At 45.1% G+C, this 20,876-nt stretch overlaps 1 protein-coding gene across 1 annotated transcript in view; it reads right to left on the bottom strand.

Moving 5' to 3' along the window:
- PIKFYVE (phosphoinositide kinase, FYVE-type zinc finger containing) overlaps positions 1–20,876 on the bottom strand; it is a 256,730-nt gene that overhangs the window by 214,993 nt on the left and 20,861 nt on the right. The window contains 7 exon segments of the mRNA XM_075829901.1: positions 5,358–5,447; positions 6,666–6,870; positions 9,201–9,372; positions 9,469–9,584; positions 11,258–11,338; positions 11,341–11,397; positions 11,400–11,426. Coding sequence (XP_075686016.1) covers positions 5,358–5,447; positions 6,666–6,870; positions 9,201–9,372; positions 9,469–9,584; positions 11,258–11,338; positions 11,341–11,397; positions 11,400–11,426 — 748 coding nt within the window.

Here is a 20,876-nt window from a genome sequence, read left to right as displayed (position 1 = left end):
TTTCTCGCTTTTCCAGCACCCTCCCCACCTATACCCCACCCTCTAAACAAACTCGTAATCCACAGTGCCCCAGATGGTAATAATGATCCCTTAGTGCTCAACACAATAAAAGTGCCCCATCGGTAACCGTGCCCACTGCAGCTAGCGCCACACACAGCCCCCCCCCTTGTAGATAGCGCCACACACAGCCCCCCCCCCTTGTAGCCATCGCGCCACACAGCCCACCCCTTGTAGATCGCACCACACACAACCCCCCCTTGTAGAACGAGCCACACACAGCCCCGCCGTGTAGATCGCGCCCCACACAGCCCCCCCTCTTGTAGATAGTGCCACACACAGGCCCCCCCCCCCTTGTAGATAGTGCCACACACAGGCCCCCCCCCTTGTAGATAGTGCCACACACAGGCCCCCCCTTGTAGATAGCCACACACAGGCCCCCCCTTGTAGATAGCCACACACAAGCCCCCCCTTGTAGATAGCCACACACAGCCCCTTCTAGATAGCGCCCCCAACTTCCCTTGTAAGTAGCACCGCACAGCCTCCCCCCCACCTTCCCTTGTACTTAGTGCAAATAGAGCAGAGAGCGGTAGCCTACCACTACCACTCCCCGCTCAGCCTGACACGACTCACCGTCAGGAGGAGCAGGTGGTCATGTGGCGGAGGATCACTTTTGACTGGGGTCGGTGATGGCACAGGACTGGACCAGTCACCTCATGTCAGGTGACTGGATTGGTTCACTCCCGCCACTGATCTCACTTGGTAGTGTTCGGGTACTAATCAGTCTCAACCGGCAGGGATAATACGCTGAGTTCGTACGAAAGGAATCACACCACACAGAGTCTGGTACAAAGCTCCTCACTCAGCATCAGGAGAGGCGTCTGCTTTATTACACACATTTGTTCTATATCTCCTTTCTCCTGTTCTATATCACACTTTTATAAAAGCACGTATCACTGTAAGCCCCTTGTTACTTGTGTCATCCTTGGATAGGTTCACACTTATCTGGTCCTTTAGATATGTCTTCATAGTTCATAGTTCGTTTATACCAGGAAGTGACTTGTTATTTTATTAGTGCGTAGTCCCTGTTCAGGGGCCATCTTGCCACGTATACTTATCTAATCCTACTATTGCTTCATCACAATTATGTACACAACTCTATAGTCTATATTTTATTAAAGAAAGAAAATTATTATAAACATTAACTTCTGTCCACTCCATCCTTCACAGTAGCGGCCGTCCTGCATATTTTCAGATTCCACAAAATCTGAAAATATGCCTGGACCCAGCCTACTATTCCTTTGCACTGCGCATGAACATTTTGGCACATGCGCAGTGCAAAGTTCCGGGAGACTGCAGAAAAATCCCGGACGGTGCTTTTTTTCTGCAGGACGCTACGGACGGCAGAAAAAAAACACCCGTCTTTGCGGGCTGTCCGTAAATTTATGTACGGTTGGCAACCCTGAATGAAGTATGGGGGGGAAGGCAGCATCATGTTGTGGGGACAATTTTCCTCAGTGTGGACTGAGCATCTTATTAGGATGGATGAATGGTGTAAAACACAGATGCTGCTAGCTCGAAGCAACACAGGAGCGATTGAACAACAAAAAAAAATAGTAAGTTGACCAAGTCCAAGTCCAGACCCCAATCGAGAATCTGCAGCACTTTTTGTATATTGCAGACTACAAGCATCATCCAACCAACCTGAACAACCAGGAGCAAATCTGCAGGGAAAAATTAGCAAGCAAATCACTCCAAAATAGTGTGCAAAGCCGATAGAAACCTACCACCCCAACATACTTAAAGAGGCTCTGTCACCAGATTTTCAAACCCCTATCTCCTATTGCAGCTGATCGGCGCTGACGAATCAGCATCATCCACTTCTCTTCGTTACCACCCAGCTTCTGGCAGTTCACAGACACACAGCGTGTCCTCGCTCATCCGACGCGATGAAGTTCCTGTGGGAGGAAGTGAGTGACGTCACAGAGTGATCTCGCGAGGACACGCTGTGTGTCTGTGTACTGCCAGAAGCTGGGTGGTAACGAAGAGAAGTGGATGATGCTGATTTGTCAGCATCATACACTTCCATTCACAACGCCCAGCTAGTAAAACAAGTAAACACACCCAGATGTAACGAACACAATACACGCCCAGTTGGACATAAGGCTCATTTGCATAAATATAAAAATGCTCATAACTTGGCCAAAAATGCTCGTTTTTGAAAAAGAAAAACGTTACTGTTATCTACATTGCAGCGCCGATCAGCTGCGATAGTGGTTTGAAAATCTGGTGACAGAGCCTCTTTAACGCTGTAAGCCGCATTTTTCAGTTTTGAAAAGGGTTTTCCAGTCTTTAAAAATTGTGTGCAAATGGTTTAACTGCAGTAAGATTAGTCACTTACTAACGTACTGTCTGTAGCTGAAATGCCTCTGTAATCCAGTCTCACATGCAGCCGCCACATGACCATGCTCCGGATACTTATCCCCCGTTTGTTTGGCGTCCTTTATGCTGGATACTTGGTTATCTCCCTTATCCCTTTCACACATCACATGCCTCTTGATCTCTACAGCTCCCTTCTCTACCCCTTTCTCCCGGTCTCTAAAGGGATCATGTTTCACATGCTAGAGAGCAGACAGTGAAGAAAATAGCAGCAGAGAAGCAGAACTTTGTCTCAGTAGAAGACAGTTATTACAGCTCTACCTTACACCATGTAATAGGGGGCATGAAAGCAGCTGTAAATATAGGCAAGGTCTGAGAGGAATCAGACACCGTAATCCTTTACACAGTAATCCCGCCCACAACAAGCTTTAGCAAAATGAGGCAACATAATTAAAATAAAAAAAAACTAATTCTGAGCTGTGGTGGCAACATCTGGTGACCATACAGACACAAAGGTACTGTGTTTTCTATGAGCTCTGAAAACCATTTAAATTTTATTTTCAAAAAAATAAAAAAATCTGCTGACAAATAATGAACTGATAGTTTGACTTTGTATTTTACTTTAGTTTGCAATACAAAGACTAGCTGGAACAACCTGTGTAAATTTAAACGGGTTGTCCAGTCATAAGAAATTGATGGCCTATCCCAGGGGTCTCAAGCACGCGGCCCGCGGGACACAGAGCCGCTAGTATCTGGAATTCCCTGACAATGCTGTCCACATATGAACAGCGATGTCTGGGGCTTCCCCAGAGCCGGAGTCCCGGGCAGAGCGCTAGTACAGGCTCTGCTCCGGGACTCTGTGGAATTCCCTGACATCGCTGCCCATATATGGACAATGTGTCAGGGTCTTGCCCAGAGCGGAGCAGAGCGCTGGTGTCGGCTCTGCTCCTGGACTCTGTGGAATTCCCTGACATCGCTGTCCACATATGAACAGCGATGTCTGGGGCTTCTCCAGAGCCGGAGTCCCGAGCAGAGCGCTGGTTTCGGCACTGCTCCGGGACTCTGTGGAATTCCCTGACATCGCTGCCCATATATGGACAGTGTGTCAGGGTCTTCCCCAGAGCGGAGTCCCGGGCAGAGCGCTATTATCGGCTCTGCTCCGGGACTCTGGGGAAGCCTCTGACATCGCTGTCCATACATCGACAATGATGTCAGGGGCTTCCCCAGAGCAGGAGTCCCAGTGATGTCAGGAGCATAGCTGGAGTCCCAGGAAGAGCCTACTAGCGCTCTGCCTGGGACTCCAGCTCTGGGGTTGCCCCTGACATCTCTGTCCATATATGGACAGTGATGTCAGGAGCAGAGATGGAATCCCAGGCAGTGTGCCAGAAGCGGCTCTGCTCCGGGACTCCAGCTCTGGGCAAGCCCCTGACATCACTGGGGCAGCCTCTACAGAGGGCACCGGGGCCTTATCTAGGGGTGTGTTGCAGCACCCACAGAGGGCACTGCGGCAGCACCCACAGAGGGCACTGCGGCAGCACCCACAGAGGGCACTGCGGCAGCACCCACAGAGGGCACTGCGGCAGCACCCACAGAGGGCACTGCGGCAGCACCCACAGAGGGCACTGCGGCAGCACCCACAGAGGGCACTGCGGCAGCACCCACAGAGGGCACTGCGGCAACATCCACAGAGGGCACTGCGGCAGTATCTAAAATCTAAAAAGGGGCTGCCCAATCTTGACATGTGTGCTAACTGAGCCGCCGGACTGCATTTAGCGACACTTAAACTGGAAAGCTGGATTGTTGAAATAAGCACGTGGAGAAATATCTCAAATTTTAAACCTAGCGCTATTATTATAGTAATGTAGTATTATTATAGTAATGTAGTATTATTATTCTAGTAATATAGTGTTATAGTAGTTCAAATAACTAATTGATTAACAATTTTGTATATCTGTAATGATGGGGGTAGGGAAACAGACAAGTGAGCCCTAATCTACCCGCCACTCAACTGGGCGACGGTCCCTACACTCAATAAGTGCACGACAGACAAACAGACAAGGGAACACAGAACCTAAGGGAAACGGGGCAGTTGCCCACGGCAACACCGTGAGCAACAAGAGTAGTAAACGAGCCGAGTCAAACCAGGAGAGTACGAGGTGCCAAACGCAGAGCAGGAGAGTAGTCAGCAAGCCAGGGTCAATATGAAGCAGGGACAAATAGTACAAGAAGCTGCAGCAGGGCCAGGAGACCAACAGAGAAGATTCACAAGCAAGGAGGAACAGGAAAGGCAGGTATAAATAGACAGAGGGCGGGAGCTAGCTCAGTCTGGCCAGGCTGCGATAGGCTCTCCCACTCCTAAGCCTGCCATCCTGAGTGGTGGAAGATGGAGTCAGTCTCACAGACCTAGAAGCAGGTGCAGACTGATTACCTATGGGCGTTGATAAAGAAGCTGTGCCTGGCAGATCCTTTACAGTATCAAATTTGAAAGTAATGCGGCCCGTCAACTTCCCATTTTTTCTACCGGCGGCCCACTTACCCGGCCGAGTTTGAGACCCCTGGCCTATCCTCAGGATACACCAGCAACATCTGATCAGTGGGGTTTCGACTCCCCCACCAATTAGCTGTTTTGAAAAGGCCGCAGCGCTCATGCGAGTGCTACTCCCCCTTTATTCCTTGTCTGCTCGTACTGTGAATCGCAGAGACACTTGTAGCGGCAGTTCGCAGTATTACAGCCTTCTCCCATTCGAGGAAAGCAGTGAGCAAGCAGGCAGGGATTTCAGAGCTCTGTAGCAGAGAAACAGAGTTAGTATTCGAAGATGAATTAGACTCGGGTTACGCATTAATTCCTATAATAGAATTTTGATAGATAAACTATATACTGGATACAGTTTCCTACTGTTAATGCATACTAGTGAACCAAGGATTTGCTGATAGGGAAAAAGGGAAGACTAGTTTTTACAAATTTTCCTTCATATTCTTACCGGTTTCTTGCTGGGGACTTCCCAGCATCTTCTTGCACAGAGGCTAGACGTGTGGACAGTGATGGCTTTGAGGATTCCTGGTGTACAAGACTGAAAAAAAGAAATGAAAAAGAAATTATCACTAAGAATTAATAATATAGAATTTAAAGAGGCTCTGTCACCAGATTTTGCAGCCCCTATCTCCTATTGCAGCAGATCGGCGCTGCAATGTAGATTACAGTAACGTTTTTATTTTTAAAAAACGAGCATTTTTGGCCAAGTTATGACCATTTTCGTATTTATGCAAATGAGGCTTGCAAAAGTACAACTGGGCGTGTTGAAAAGTAAAAGTACAACTGGGCGTGTATTATGTGCGTACATCGGGGCGTGTTTACTACTTTTACTAGCTGGGCGTTGTGTATAGAAGTATCATCCACTTCTCTTCACAACGCCCAGCTTCTGGCAGTGCAGCACTGTGACGTCACTCACAGGTCCTGCATCGTGTCGGCACCAGAGGCTACAGATGATTCTGCAGCAGCATCGGCGTTTGCAGGTAAGTCGATGTAGCTACTTACCTGCAAATGCTGATGCTGCTGCAGAATCAAGTGTAGCCTCTGGTGCCGACACGATGCAGGACCTGTGAGTGACGTCACAGTGCTGCACTGCCAGAAGCTGGGCGTTCTGAAGAGAAGTGGATGACACTTCTATACACAACGCCCAGCTAGTAAAAGTAGTAAACACGCCCCGATGTACGCACATAATACACGCCCAGTTGTACTTTTACTTTTCAACACGCCCAGTTGTACTTTTGCAAGCCTCATTTGCATAAATACGAAAATGGTCATAACTTGGCCAAAAATGCTCGTTTTTTAAAAATAAAAACGTTACTGTAATCTACATTGCAGCGCCTATCTGCTGCAATAGCAGATAGGGGCTGCAAAATCTGGTGACAGAGCCTCTTTAAACGGAGAGGAGGGGGGGCGTCAATTTGGTAACATTTGTTGGACAGTCCGGTAACATGTAGCAGTAGTTGTTGCTTATGGTATTATGGACCTATGGTGTACCGAGCACCTTGAAAACGTGCATTTGGCATCCAGTGTGAAAGAATCAACACCACTGGTATGTTAAATGACCGTAGTAGGTTCACTTACCATTGTGTAGGACACAATACAATGTACTGTGTATGGTTTCGGATAGTAAAATTAAAGCATGACCAAGAATTCCACCATATAGAACAGAACTAAGCCGTATATGCACATGTGACAAGCGTTTAGATAGTTCCGCTTTCTATAGAAAAACTATAATCAAACACTTAGAAAATATTATTACCTTTGCCAAGTAAGATCTTCTTCTAAAAAAATGTTGCGACTAGACTTTCTACCTCCCACTGGAGTACGAGGTTCCCCAGGATCCAAAACCGACACAGAGCAGGAGTCTGAGAGTGCGTTCAAGTCTTCTCCAAACGTATGGGCGTCAGTGGAATGTGCATAGTTTATAGCAATCTTGCAGCAATAAGTACAAGCCCGTAGATCACCTTCACACACAGAAAGTCAGTATTTCACTACAGCACTCAATCCTACTAACAAACACTTACTTTTTTTATGCTTATGGCCTGCACAGAGGATTATAGTACTAAAGTTTATTCCCATTTTCTGGCCCATGAGAACAGGACATGCTAAAATACTGTAAATTTAGAGGGGCCTTATCACGCTAATACATATTATCTCTACTGCCGTTAAAAGCCAATGCTTGGTCTGTAAAGATTATGGAAGAACTACATGCCTTGACATAAAAGTCTACTTATTATTTCGATTTATTTTTTTGGGCATAAACCAGTAGTACATGTGAATATAGGAAACATTGTTATATCTTATGAGGGGAAAGTGGCATTGTCGTCACCTTTCAGCAGCCTGTAGACTCCTTTCCCGCTCTGTGAATTTTCAGAAAAGTCCTTAAACCCCAAAATATCAGTCTAGAGTTAATACAGTAAATGGTAATAGGAGGAAGAGGAGGAGGGAGTGGAATCATTTGCCGTTTCCTACTCTCTATTTGTCAGTGAGACTGCATGCTATGAGAGGAGAGGGTGCAGGAAAAAAAAAAATTTTTGAAAATCTATTTTTTCAATGCAATGCAGCCAGAATTTGTGTCCAACGTATGTTTTTTTTTTTAGGTATTATCCATCTCTCTGCATTATTTTTTAAAATGCAGATTTTGGCTATTTCCCTATATTGGCCTCAAGGACGCTGCTCTCTCTTGGTTTTCCTCCTATCTCTCTGACCGCTCGTTCAGTGTGTCATTTGCTGGTTCCACTTTTTCTCCTCTTCCCCTTGCTATCGGGGTTCCTCAGGGATCAGTCCTAGGTCCGCTTCTCTTTTCTCTCTACACAGCCCCTATTGGACAAACCATCAGCAGATTTGGCTTCCAGTACCATCTCTACACTGATGACACCCAATTATATGATTCTTCCCATGACATCACCCCTGCTCTAATACAGAACACCAGTGATTGTCTGTCCGCTGTCTCGAACATCATGTCCTCTCTCTATCTGAAACTGAATCTTTCTAAAACTGAGCTCCTTGTGTTCCCACCATCTACTAACCTCCCTAAACCTGATGTTTCCATCTCTGTGTGTGGCACTATCATAACTCCTAGGCAGCGTGCCCGCTGTCTCAGGGTTATTTTTGACTCAGATCTTTCCTTTACTCCTCACATTCAATCATTTTCACCTCAAAAATATCTCCAGAATCGGCTCTTTTCTTACTGAGGAAACAGACAAAACTCTCATTGTTGCTCTGATTCACTCTCGTCTTGACTACTGTAACTCATTACTAGTCGGTCTTCCCCTCTCCAATCTATCCTCAATGCAGCAGCCAGGCACATATTTATGACCAACCGCTACACCAACGCCTCTAATCTGTGCCAGTCACTGCACTGGTTGCCCATCCCCTTCCGAATAAAATTCAAACTTATTACTCTCACCCACAAAGCTCTCCACAGTGCTGCACCTCCTTACATCTCCTCCCTCATCTCTGTCTACCACCCTACTCGCGCTCTACGTTCTGCTAACAACCTTACATTAAAATCCTCCATAATCTGAACCTCCTACTCCCGTCTCCAAGATTTTTCTCGTGCTGCACCAGTCCTATGGAATGCGCTACCCCAGACAATCAGATTAATTCCCAATATCCACAGTTTTAAACGTGCCCTGAAAACACATCTATTTAGACAGGCCTAAAACATTCCCTAATCTGACTCCTTTCCATGGCCCCCCTTTTAGATTAGTCATCAGAATAAGATTCCCTCACACTCCTTCTCTTCATGTCCGTTATACACGGATACTGGCTGGTGACCGGCTCATGAAGCTTTATGTGTACCACCCCATGTGTATAAAAATGGCTGGACTATTGTACAGAACAAACACTGTTACACTTTGTGTCTCCCTTATTTCCTCATAGATTGTAAGCTCTTGCGAGCAGGGTCCTCACTCCTCAGGTTTGAAATGTAAATTAACTTTGTCACTATGTAATGTCTGATATTGTCTGTTCATGTTCCCTCTAAATTGTAAAGTGCTGCGTAATATGTTGGCACTATATAAATAAAGATTATTATTATATATCTGCTGAGTGGAGCTCTTCCAGACAGGATTCTAATGCGGTCACAGTACTCTGAGCCAATCAGATGTCTCTCCACGGCTCTCCTCTACAAGCATGCAGTCTCACAGACAGACAGTTATTTTTTTTATAGTTACTATGCTTAATATACTAGTATATCTGTTATTCATTTCCTACCATATAAACTAAATAATACAATCCTTCAATGACAATTGATTGGCCTTTTCAGTAGGTATTTCTGACTCATGCCAACCTGTATACCCCATGAATTTTCCAGGGATTTCCTGGTTGCAGCAACGGCTGCAGAAAATCTGGCCGCAAAGTCGACAGTGATGCCTCCGTCGGAAAGTGGTGAATTTTTCATTACAGTCGTAACACTCTTTGCATTGACTATCAGGCATCCAATACTGCTTCAAGTCACTGTCCTGGTGAAGAAAAAAGTAAGACCCTTTTATCCTGCTTATTCTTTCCCCAGAGAGTCAATGATTCCTGGAAAATTAGCACTTTCAACAGAAAGTTACCTGACTCCTTCCTTCCATAATCTCCTTCAGGCGCTTGACCACGGTGCTCAAACTGCGCAGCTGCACAGCCGTGCGAGGATCGTGTCCCAGAGGAGGCTCCGGCTTTCTTCTGGTTTCTAGACAAAAAAAATATGGAGCATGATTAATAAAATTGTGACCCCCTAATTCTGATTTCAATCCATTTCATTAACCTGTCAACTGTATTAGCTCTCTGCACCTGGACATGTGGATTATGGGAGACTAATTTAAATCTATGCAAAAAAATGAAATCATACAGTATGTAAGAATGGTGATCACATTTTTTGTCTGGTTTCAGTGTAAGCAAATATTGTGGAATTGCAGACCCTGTACCACATAATACCTGAAGAAGGCGTTCACAGCAGGTGACATGGTCACTATTTCACTCAATAAATGACAACCTAACAGTCCACACACCCCAAATACAGTGCTGGGAGTTCCGTGCCCATAGGTACCAAATATCGTATACACAGATGTAACACAGAATGCCCGCCAGTCTAGCAGTCAAAAGGTTAACACAGCAGAGCACACAAAAGAAGGCCTACGAATCATTTCAAAGCACAAAAATGAACTTGAAACTTCTGTAAGCACTGTACTGTTTTTGTATTCATTTATTTGACACTATCATTCCATTCTCCCACCCGTTTTGACATCGGGCATGGGGAGATGAAGGGCACATGCTGGGAATTACAGTTAGCATAGTCAACCATTTGACACCTGAAGAGTCTCCTGCATGACTCCTATTAATTAGTATAGGACCCGTGCACGAGACTCTTCATGTGCCCAGCATATCCCTGCGTCTCTCCACGCCCAATATCAGATCGGGCAGGACAACGGTATGATTAGGACACTAAGCTTTAATACAAAACATACAGTGCTTACAAAAAGGAATATAAAATGGCATACAAGAATATTAAAAAAACACATTTCTAAAACAGAGTAAATATAGTTACGTTGAAAAAATGAATACATAAATCCATTTAGATCAACTTTCATGCAGTGTTGATCCAGAGGAAGGCAAATCAACCTCCGTGAGCCAAAAGCTAATTTTCTTCCTCTTAGGTGAAAAATTTCTTCCGAACTCCAAATCTGGCAGTGGCAATAAATCCCTGGATTAATGCTCCAGTTATCTAGTGCCTATAACTTGTAATATTATTACTTCCAAAAAAAGACATCCAGGCCCTTTTTAAAACCTTAAACAATTAAACATGACAACGTCTTCGGGCAGAGAGTTCCATCGTCTCACTGCTCTTACAGTAAAGAATCTTCAATAACGTGGTCTCCAGGAATATATAAACAGCATTCAAATACATGAACAATACACTTTGTTCTAACTTTTTATTATACATCCTGTTAAACTTCAGTCCTGGGAGTGCTGAGAACTGTATATATCTATGTGAATATACTACATATGTGGATCTCTATGGACAAATCCTATAACCGTAGGCACAAAATTCATCTCGGGACTTGTTGATCGGTGGTTGTTTTTTTTCTTCCAACCAATCACTATTGCTGCTTGCCCACATGGATAGAACACACGCTCAGGCAATCGGTGCATGGGAAAAAGTATTAAATGGAAAAATCTTTCATCAGTCGGGCACTTCCCCTTACGGCAAAAGTTACGGCTACCATTACAGTTTTGATAAACATGAAAAATAGCTTTAACTTCTAAGCCAAAAAGCATACCCATGATGTTAAGTCCTAATAATACAGACACATGGGAAGTGGTAGCAGGTAAAAGTGAGAGGTCAGTTTGTAAGGAGTTACCCACCTGAACTGGTTGAGGATCTTCTCTCTCCAAGTAACTGTTTCTTGTATTGCACTGGAAACTTAACGGACTGTGATGTGGGGAATGATGTGGACTGGACCAGGTATTTCTTACTGCATGGTCACCAGGCCCAGGCTCGGACCGTCTGCAGCAGACACTGTTCGGACCTCATCTGAAAGAATAGCACAACACAGTTAGTTATCGCACATTTCCACTCCCTTAGCACTCCCTGGTTCCAGAGGTTTTTAGAGATTGGCTGCCACTGTCACCTAACACAATGGGGCACATTTATTATTACAGAAAGAACTAGACCAGGCAGGCAGAAAATGCACCTATTTATTCACAGTGGTGCACACTGTATGATAAATTTGGGGCATTTAGCGAAACATGTTAGCCACTTTTCTCTTCCTTACGCCACATCTTGGTTGGCTTACTTTAGAAAAATATTAGACTGAGTCTTTCAGACCGTAACCAAGGCTATGCATGCTACACTTTCAATACAATTATTAGATGAATCCCTACAGCTTAAAACATGTTAAAATATGTTAAATATTACAATACTAAAAAATTAGCGAGAGAGAGAGAAGAGAGAGAAAGGAGAGAGAGAAAGAGAAAGAGAAAGAGAAAAGAGAGAGAGAGAGAGAGAGAGAGAGAGAGAAAGAGAGAAGAGAGAGAGAGAGAAAGAGAGAGAAAGAGAGAGAAAGAGAGAGAAAGAGAGAGAAGAGAAGAGAGAGAGAGAGAGAGAGAAGAGAGAGAGAGAGAGAGAGAGAGAGAGAGAGAGAGAGAGAGAGAGAGAGAAAGAGAGAGAAAGAGAGAGAAAGAGAGAGAAAGAGAGAGAAGAGAGAGAGAGAGAGAAAGAAGAGAGAGAGAGAGAGAGAGAGAGAGAGAGAAAGAGAGAGAAAGAGAGAGAAAGAGAGAGAAAGAGAGAGAAAGAGAGAGAAAGAGAGAGAAAGAGAGAGAAAGAGAGAGAAAGAGAGAGAAAGAGAGAGAAAGAGAGAGAAAGAGAGAGAGAAGAGAGAGAAAGAGAGAGAGAGAGAGAGAGAGAGAGAAAGAGAGAGAAGAGAGAGAAAAAGAGAAAAGAGAGAGAAAGAGAGAGAAAAGAGAGAGAAAGAGAGAGAAAGAGAGAGAAAGAGAGAGAAAGAGAGAGAAAGAGAGAGAGAGAAAGATGGCAACTATAGATTTCATACATTGGTTATAACATAATACATATACACTTCATAATTAAATATTATACATTTAATATTTCTCATTAAGAAAACCCCTTGACTTCCGGTTCCGGCGCTGGGATGTGAGGACGGAGCTACATGAGCTCCTGAAGCCCTGATCCCCTAACCCATCTACGCCACACACCCGCAGGATATAAACACCCCGGCATTAGGAGGAGAGGTGGGGGAATAGAACCGGGCGGTTTATGGAGAGATATCTCCTTCGGAGCGCAGCAGAGAGATCTCCTGTCCGGCCGAGCACAGCACACGAGGTGAGGGGCCATCCAAGATGGCGGCGCCGCTGCAGCCACCACATTTCACAGAGCCGGTCTCAGAGCCCAGAAATTCAGAGGGAATGCTATCGCCGTCGGCAATGTCTGACTCAGATTGATTATCGGAAGCTGGCAATTGAGGTAGCTACCCAACTGGCCCCCGACATCAGAGAATCCTTAATAGCCACAGTCACAACAACGCTCCAAAAACTCCAAAATGAGGTGACATCTCATGACAATCGACTAGATGAATTGGAGCAGCGGGTTGGTCTCATGGAGGATGAATCAGCAGGGGCACATACCTGCATTAGAGACCTAATGCGAGATAATACAAAACTCAGAGACCGCTTAGAAGATCTTGAGAATCGGTCCAGAAGAAACAATTTAAGGATAGTGGGACTGCCTGAACATATTAGACCACAGCTCCTCCAGGGCATCTGCGAGACGGAGTTACCAGAAGCGCTAGGCCTGACCAGATCTTGCAGAGTGGAAAGGGCACACAGAGTGGGCCCCCCTGGTCCGAGCGCCTACGCCAAAGGAGAGCCGCAAAGCAGACCGCGCCAGGTGATCATGCGGTACTTGGATTACAATGACAAAGAGGAACTCTTGCGCACTTTCAGGAACCGTAATACCCCTTTGCATATAAGGGGGACAAAAATCATTCTGTTTGCAGATTATTCGGCGGAAGTCACAAGGCGTCGGAGAGCATTTGGAGGGGTCTGCACCTCCCTTTACAAACGCAAAATCAAATTTCAGCTACAGTATCCGGCCACTTTGAGGATCATACAGACGGATGGCGCCACCAAGGTATTCCACAATCCTGAGGAGGCGGCATTGTATGTAGACAAGATCCCTGGACTTCGGGGTCCTAGACAATCGGGAGAGGAGACGGCGAGTCAAGGTACAGGAGAGGAAGGTCCCCGTGCACCAGTTTCTTCACCGAGGGACTGTACATGGTCAGATATCGCCCGCAATTCCACTTCCTCACCCAAGCAACAACGGGCAGAATCGTCGAAGATGCCACATCGACAACGTTCAGAAAACCGGCTTGCAACCATCCCGGACTGATAAGTATCGCATAGAGGCTCCATGAGCGCATTTGATTGTGCCTTATATATTTATGTGGCAATTGGTTCTGGTGGGATATTATGATGACAAAATTCATGCTATAATAGGCATAAGCACTTGTACTCGTGTTGTATAGGAAGCCCAACTTATTTTGATACTTTAAAAATTAAAATATGAAGTTCCAGTATATCACGAAAAGATGGCGGGAAGGGGAGGGGGGGAGGGGTCACAGACCAGAAAAAAGTGAAGTTATGTATGCCAATTTAAAGTTTGTCTCACAGGAAATGCTGGTGACATTCCTGGATGGGCATTTTGTTGTTAAAGGTTATGCCAATTCTCTGGCACCGAATGTAAATGTTGTTATTGTAATGTTGGGAGCAATCTGGAGCAGACGCCGCCGGGCGGCTACCAAGGCAGCAAAGCACGCTTGCCTAGAATTAGATATATATGACCAGTCAATAGTGAACCTTTTCAGAACGCCCACTCTATGCAGCTGACCTTGTGGAATGTAAAGGGGCTCAGGTCCCCTAACAAGAGAATGATGGTACTCCGTCACTTAAAAAAACTCCATACGGACATCGCTCTTCTTCAGGAGACACATTTGGAGGAGAGCGACTTCCACCGCATGAAAAAGTTGTGGGTGGGCCAAGTATACGGCTCTTCAGCTTGTGGCCGTAAAGCGGGGGTACTTATTTTAATAAATAGAAACCTGGTTCATGAGGTAATCCACACTGATGCAGATAGGGAAGGGCGACTGCTCCATATTACTCTAAGCACACCATGCGGGGTATTAAGCATTTATAACGTGTATGGACCTAATAGTGATAATATTGCGTTTTTCAATGGTTTGGAAAGGGCCCTTATGTCAGATAATGTCCAGCACAAAATAGTGGGAGGTGATTTTAATTCAGTTTCTGATCACAAGGAGGATAGATGCACACACAGTCCACAAAGCACGGGATCCATTCCAACAGGGGCTCCCAGAAAACAGGACCGAGTGTTGGGACCCCTGATGGAAAGAACACACTTAATAGATCCCTGGAGAAGGGGTAACCCGGATGCCCGGGAATTTACACATTACTCCCACGCTCAACAGTCCTGGTCTAGGATAGACTACCTTTTAATATCCCCAACACTACAACCGAGGCTGGGGGCCGCTGAGATAGGGGACCTAGTGATCTCAGATCACGCCCCGGTACGAGTAGATCTTCAGGAAATATATCCCAGAGGATCAGACTTCATATGGAGATTCCCGGCTCATTTAGCAACTGATGACACCTTTGTGAGACAGCTAAGAGGGTGGTGGTTAGAATACGCGTCGACGAATTCAGAACACAGAAATGACCCCTCACTGTACTGGGATACGGCCAAGGCAGTGCTGAGGGGGAGGATAATGGCGTATACTGTCAGCAAAAAACGGGAAATAACACAAAAATTTAATGCTTCAAGTGCTGCACTGAGGGCAACCTATACAGCATATTTGGCACACCCTACACTAGATGCTAGACAGGCCTGGATTCAGGCAAAACACTCTTTTGACGAGTGGGCAGCTCAGAAAGAAACAATGCATACTCGAGACTTTGAAGCTACTTTACATAAGTTCGGAAGTAAGGCGGGTAAACTTTTGGCCAATATGGCTCGAGGAAAGCGCTCAGTGCAACACATAGCGAAATTAAGGGATCATAATGGGCGAGAAACATGCGATCCAACTAGTATTAATTCCATCTTGGCTAAATTCTATGAGGAACTATACTCTGATACATCTTCCCTTTCACTGACAGACACACTGTTAGACAAGGTCACTTTACCGGTCATCTCCGCGGAACAGTTGCAACTTCTAAATGCCAGGGTCACAAGGGAGGAGGTGGATGAGGCAATAAGAAACCTTAAAAATAGTAAGGCGCCTGGCCCAGATGGGCTGACTGGCGAATTTTTTAAAGTAATGCGGGAACAGATTACGGAGACTTTGGTCTCCTTGTTTAACAATGCTCTGGGAGAGGAGGGGTTACCACCATCAGCAGACACATCTTATGTGAAATTATTGCTTAAACCTGGAAAGGACCCCCTACTACCAGGGTCATACAGGCCCATATCGCTCATAAACGTAGACGCTAAACTCCTTTCCAAAATCATGGCTGATAGGTTAGCGAATATAATGCCGTTCCTCATAGCCCCAGAACAAGTAGGTTTTATTAAGGGTAGGTCGGCGGTCACCAATATTAGGACGGTTCTGGCAGTACTAGATAGAGTACAGCATAACCCATTTCCGGGGGAACATTCGGCTTTACTTTTACTTGACGCGGAGAAAGCTTTTGACAATGTCCGTTGGGGTTGGTTGGACGCTGTCCTGGATAAGATGGAAATAACAGGGGCATTCAGGATATTATTACACCACATATTCAAAGACCCTAAGGCTAGAATCTCCACACCAGGCTTTCTGTCTAAACCATTCCGGTTATGTAAAGGTACAAGACAGGGGTGCCCGCTATCGCCACTGTTGTTCAATCTGGCTTTGGAGCCGCTGGCGCGTTATCTGGCGTCATCCAATTTATATACGGGCATAAGGGTGGGGGAGATGGAGGTCAAGGAAACGTTGTTTGCAGATGACATCTTGTTATTTCTCGCAGACCCTCTTAAAGATGTTCCGCGTATCTTCCAGGCATTGAACGACTTTGGGAGCTATTCAGGGTACAAAGTTAACACGTTAAAATGCCAGTTATTAGATTTGGGAACGCAGGACCCAGCATATAGGCGGTCCCTAGCCTCCCTGGATGTTGAGATGGCTAAGTCAAATATTACTTATCTGGGTATTAAAGTGGGTCGGGCACCCAACTCGCTGTATGATCTAAATTATCCCCCCCCTTATACAGGATATCCAAGCAGACCTTCTGAGATGGCACAGTTTACCTCTATCACTGATGGGAAGGAGCTGTTTGGTCAAAATGTCAGGATTTGCGAAATTACTCTACCCGCTCCAGACTATCCCACTTCTGGTCAAGCACTCAGATATCAATGTACTCAACTCATCATTTACCAAATTCATATGGGGGGGAAAGAAACCAAGAATAGCGCTCACGAAACTCATGATGAGGAAGGCGGAAGGAGGGGTCAATTTCCCTAACATTCGGGGTTATAACCTGGCCTGTCTGAGTAGACATCTGCTAGATTGGAAACACAACACAGAGTTCCACTCCAATACTAGACTGGAGAGACAGCTAGCAAAACCTTGGGATCTCATGGCTCTGGTACACACAACGTTCACTTGTCTCCCAAAGATCGTCAAGAAATCATCTCTGTTACGAGATACCATCATTGCCTGGAAGGTACTGCGCAAACATTATAACCTCTATCATCGCATTTCAAAACACATGCCCTTATGGCAGCACCCAGAGTTTGCAGCGGGAAGATCTAACAAACTAATGTCAGAATGGAGGGAGAAAGGGGTAGCGACACTGGGGGATATGTTCCACGCGCAGGAAAAGAGGTGGTTAACCTTGCAAGAGCTCCAGAATAAATAAGTTTTTGCTCGGCATCAGCACTTACAGTACTTACAAATAGTTAATCACTGTAAAACTAAACTTGCGGATGTAGCGGATGAGGCCCCCCCCAACCTGTTTGATTCATGGTTCACGGACAATCGCAGACACTCCATCTCCCAATTATATAGTACACTCAGACCATCACTAGTGAAGATGTCCCCGGGTCAGGCCTTTGGGAGATGGGAAAAACTGTTTAATTTACCAGGCATTGAAAAGCATATTGAGAAAGGGTTGGTGGATTTCAGGGCACATGTGCACAACGAAAACTGGAGGGAAACTCATTTGAAGATCATTCACCAAGCAATATATGCATTTACCTTGGCCCCCTCCGCCTCACAACCAGATAGGAAAACGGCATGCCCTAGATGTAATATCTCAAAGACGGACATGTATCATGGCCTTTGGGCATGTGCACATATTCAGCCATTCTGAGGGGAGATAACATCCTTACTGCAGCAGGTGGGCAGGTTCCATGGGAATTTAGGGCCAATGGAGGTCTTATTCCATATACAACATGATGGAGAATTAGAAGGGACAGAAACGACACATTTAGCTCCCATGGCCCATGCCACACTGATTGTGGCAAAGAGATGCATACTCCAAAACTGGCTGGTAGCTGAAGTACCGACTCAGAACATGGTGGTCCAGGGGTTGAGGAAACTGTTTTATCTAGACCGCATTGGTATATTACAGAATAAAGACACGCAGAGCAAAAAATTCTTTGAGAAATGGAAGCTTTTCCTCACAAAATATTTCACCAGTGCAGAACGAAGGGACATCATAGATCCATTTACGGGAACGTCATGGTACCTGATTGAAGATCTCAAGGGCACTTTGGGGGCACTGAAAATATCACGGGAGTAAAGCATATATATCCACTGGGATTTCTTTATTCTTGCGGGCTAGCTGCCTGAGTAGGTGAACTGCTCCACGAAGCTCCAATTGTTATGTATGCTCCCATTTCTTATTTGTTTTGTGTATTGTTTAGTTATGTTAGGTAGGCAGACATGCAAAGTTATGTAACAATGTTTACAGGAATACCCGACATGTGGGGTTAAAGGATGGGAAGGATAGAGGAGATGAAGGAGGGCTGATAGCCTATGGGGAATACCTTCCAAGGTTAAACCTAGCTTGCAAGGAAGCATTCACTTTCACATGTTCATTTATACATTTTTTGTAATGTTTATTATTATTATGGCAATGCATTACTGTATGATTTGTGGTTTTTTTTTTGTGTTGAAAAAATTCAATAAAAATATGTTTAAAAAAAAAAAAAGAAAACCCCTTTTGAAATAGAAGCCTGGATTCAACTTCTCTAACTTCCGTCTGTTCTCGCCTGAAACTGCGCCTGGCCCTACGTGTAGTATGAAATGGCGGCTATTCAAATGTATGGATAGGCCAGGAGCTGTTCTTACATAGCAGTTCTTTGTTCTGGCTCATAGAGGGGGGTCCCAAGCAGAGGACACTCCTCTGTGATGTTCATATGTCCTAATAGAGCATACAGATAGGGGTTGCAGTCCTGAGATAACCCTTTTTAAGAAATTCATATTAGTCAGTAGAGTTAAATTCAGTAAAATACAGCGAATACAGTAAAATTCCACTAATGTGGTCATTTTAAGGCCTCATGCACACGACCGTAGCCATGTGCACGGCCGTGATTTTCGGGTCGGCCGGCAGCGGACTGTCAGCCGCAAGCTGCCCGCAAATCTCGGGCAATGCACATGGCCTCGGCCATTATTTTCAATGAGTCCGGACCCGCAGAAGACGGCCATAATAAGACATGTCCGTTCTCTGTGGTGCGGGCTCCCGGGCCGTGCACAGACTGTAAAAACTACGGTCGTGTGCATGGCCCAATAGAAATGAATGGGGCCGCAATTCTCCCGAGGATTTTCGGTAGAATTGCGGCTGAAAAAGCACGTTCGTGTGCATGGGGCCTTAGAAGTTAAAGTCTCAGATTACCAGACATTCTAGACTCTTATCTCCCCCTTCGCTTCCTGTTTATAGAGGGATCGTGTTTCACATGCTGGGCAGCAGATGGTGCAGAGTATAGCAGCAGTACAGCAGAGCGGTGTCTCAGTAGCAGACATACTAATTACAGCACTGCCGTACACCTGGTTATAGAGGGCCATGCAGGCAGCCGTAAATATAGGCATTATCTGTGAGAGGGAAATGAATCATGGGAACTGCAGTCCTCTAAATGGTAATCCCGCCCACAGCAAGCCCTAGTAAAATTAAAACAACAGTGCTGCACAGAGCTGGGCAATGTAATGAAAATTGAATAATTATTTAAGTGCCTCTCTACATATCAATATGAATTGTAAAATAAAATATGTTGTACATTGCATTTTAAAGTTTACTTGTAAACTTCAGCGCTTTGGACGTACCAGTTTTATGTTGAGAGAACCACTTATATAGTCAATGTAAACCTTTGATGGGCATTTTTTTTTTTTTTTTTAAATAAACAGGTCTGTCAGTGTGATTAGGGAAACTTTTTAATACTTGGATGCAAATCCTTTGCAATCAAGGACTGCCCGAAGTCTGGAACCCATAGACTTTACAAGATACAGAGTTTCCTCCCTTGAGATGCTTTGCCAGGCCTTTACTGCAGCCGCCTTCAGTTGCTGCTTGCATGCTCAGTCGGGATGAGGTCAGGTGACTGACTCGGTCATACAAGAATATTCTATTTTCTTACCTTATGAAGCTCTTTGATTGCTTTTGTTATTATCCATCAGTCTACCAGCATTTAAATAATCGGAGAAGAAAGTCACGCTCTATACACTTCAGAATACCTCCTGCTACTTCTATTCACAACACCGTTTAGTGTTCCCATAAATAGAAGTCCATAAACGCATGCATATATACCAAGCCAATGTAGAAAAATCATGCCGGACAATCACAAAAGGTCCAATAAAAGCATCGATATTTAATTAAAATCATGTATCAGAAACCAGCGGACACGCACAAACCCACAGAATGGTGGATCAGCCTGGTATAGTACAGAAAGTGTATGAATGAGCCCACAATGTATTCAAATACACAAAGGGGAACACATACCCCACATATCATAAGACATATCAGAGCCCCAATGTCAAACGTATCAATAAAATATGAAAACCTAAGTATAGAGTCATACCAAGGGAGAGGGGCAAATGTCCAGGCTATAAATAAAAGCCAAACTAAGGGGGGGGGGGGGACTTTGCCCAGGGGTGAATTGGCTTGGATACCCACTACTATTTAAATAGGGCTGGACCAATCATCAAGGGATGATAATCAGTAACAACTGTAGTTAATGGCATATATAAAGACACACGCTACTTACTTCTGGCGTGCTGCAATGGAGGCAGACATTACGATGACCATAAACTCCAACTTGCCAGCGCGTTATTATAATGCCGCCCCAGTCAGCGGTGGGGACGGTTGGTGCAGAGGACAGATTTAGTGCAGGCAGCCACAAAAAATAGTACCAGTAGTAGCCCACACTAAGCATGTGCATGACATCAACGCCACCCTGGCCAATAGAGGGTAAGGGGCGGAGGTA

This window comes from Rhinoderma darwinii, chromosome 6 (genome assembly GCF_050947455.1).
Source record: "Rhinoderma darwinii isolate aRhiDar2 chromosome 6, aRhiDar2.hap1, whole genome shotgun sequence".
NCBI classification, from domain to species: Eukaryota; Metazoa; Chordata; class Amphibia; order Anura; family Rhinodermatidae; genus Rhinoderma; species Rhinoderma darwinii.
The sequence above is the reverse complement of the archived record's forward strand: the minus strand, read 5'-3'. Positions and strand labels throughout refer to the sequence as shown.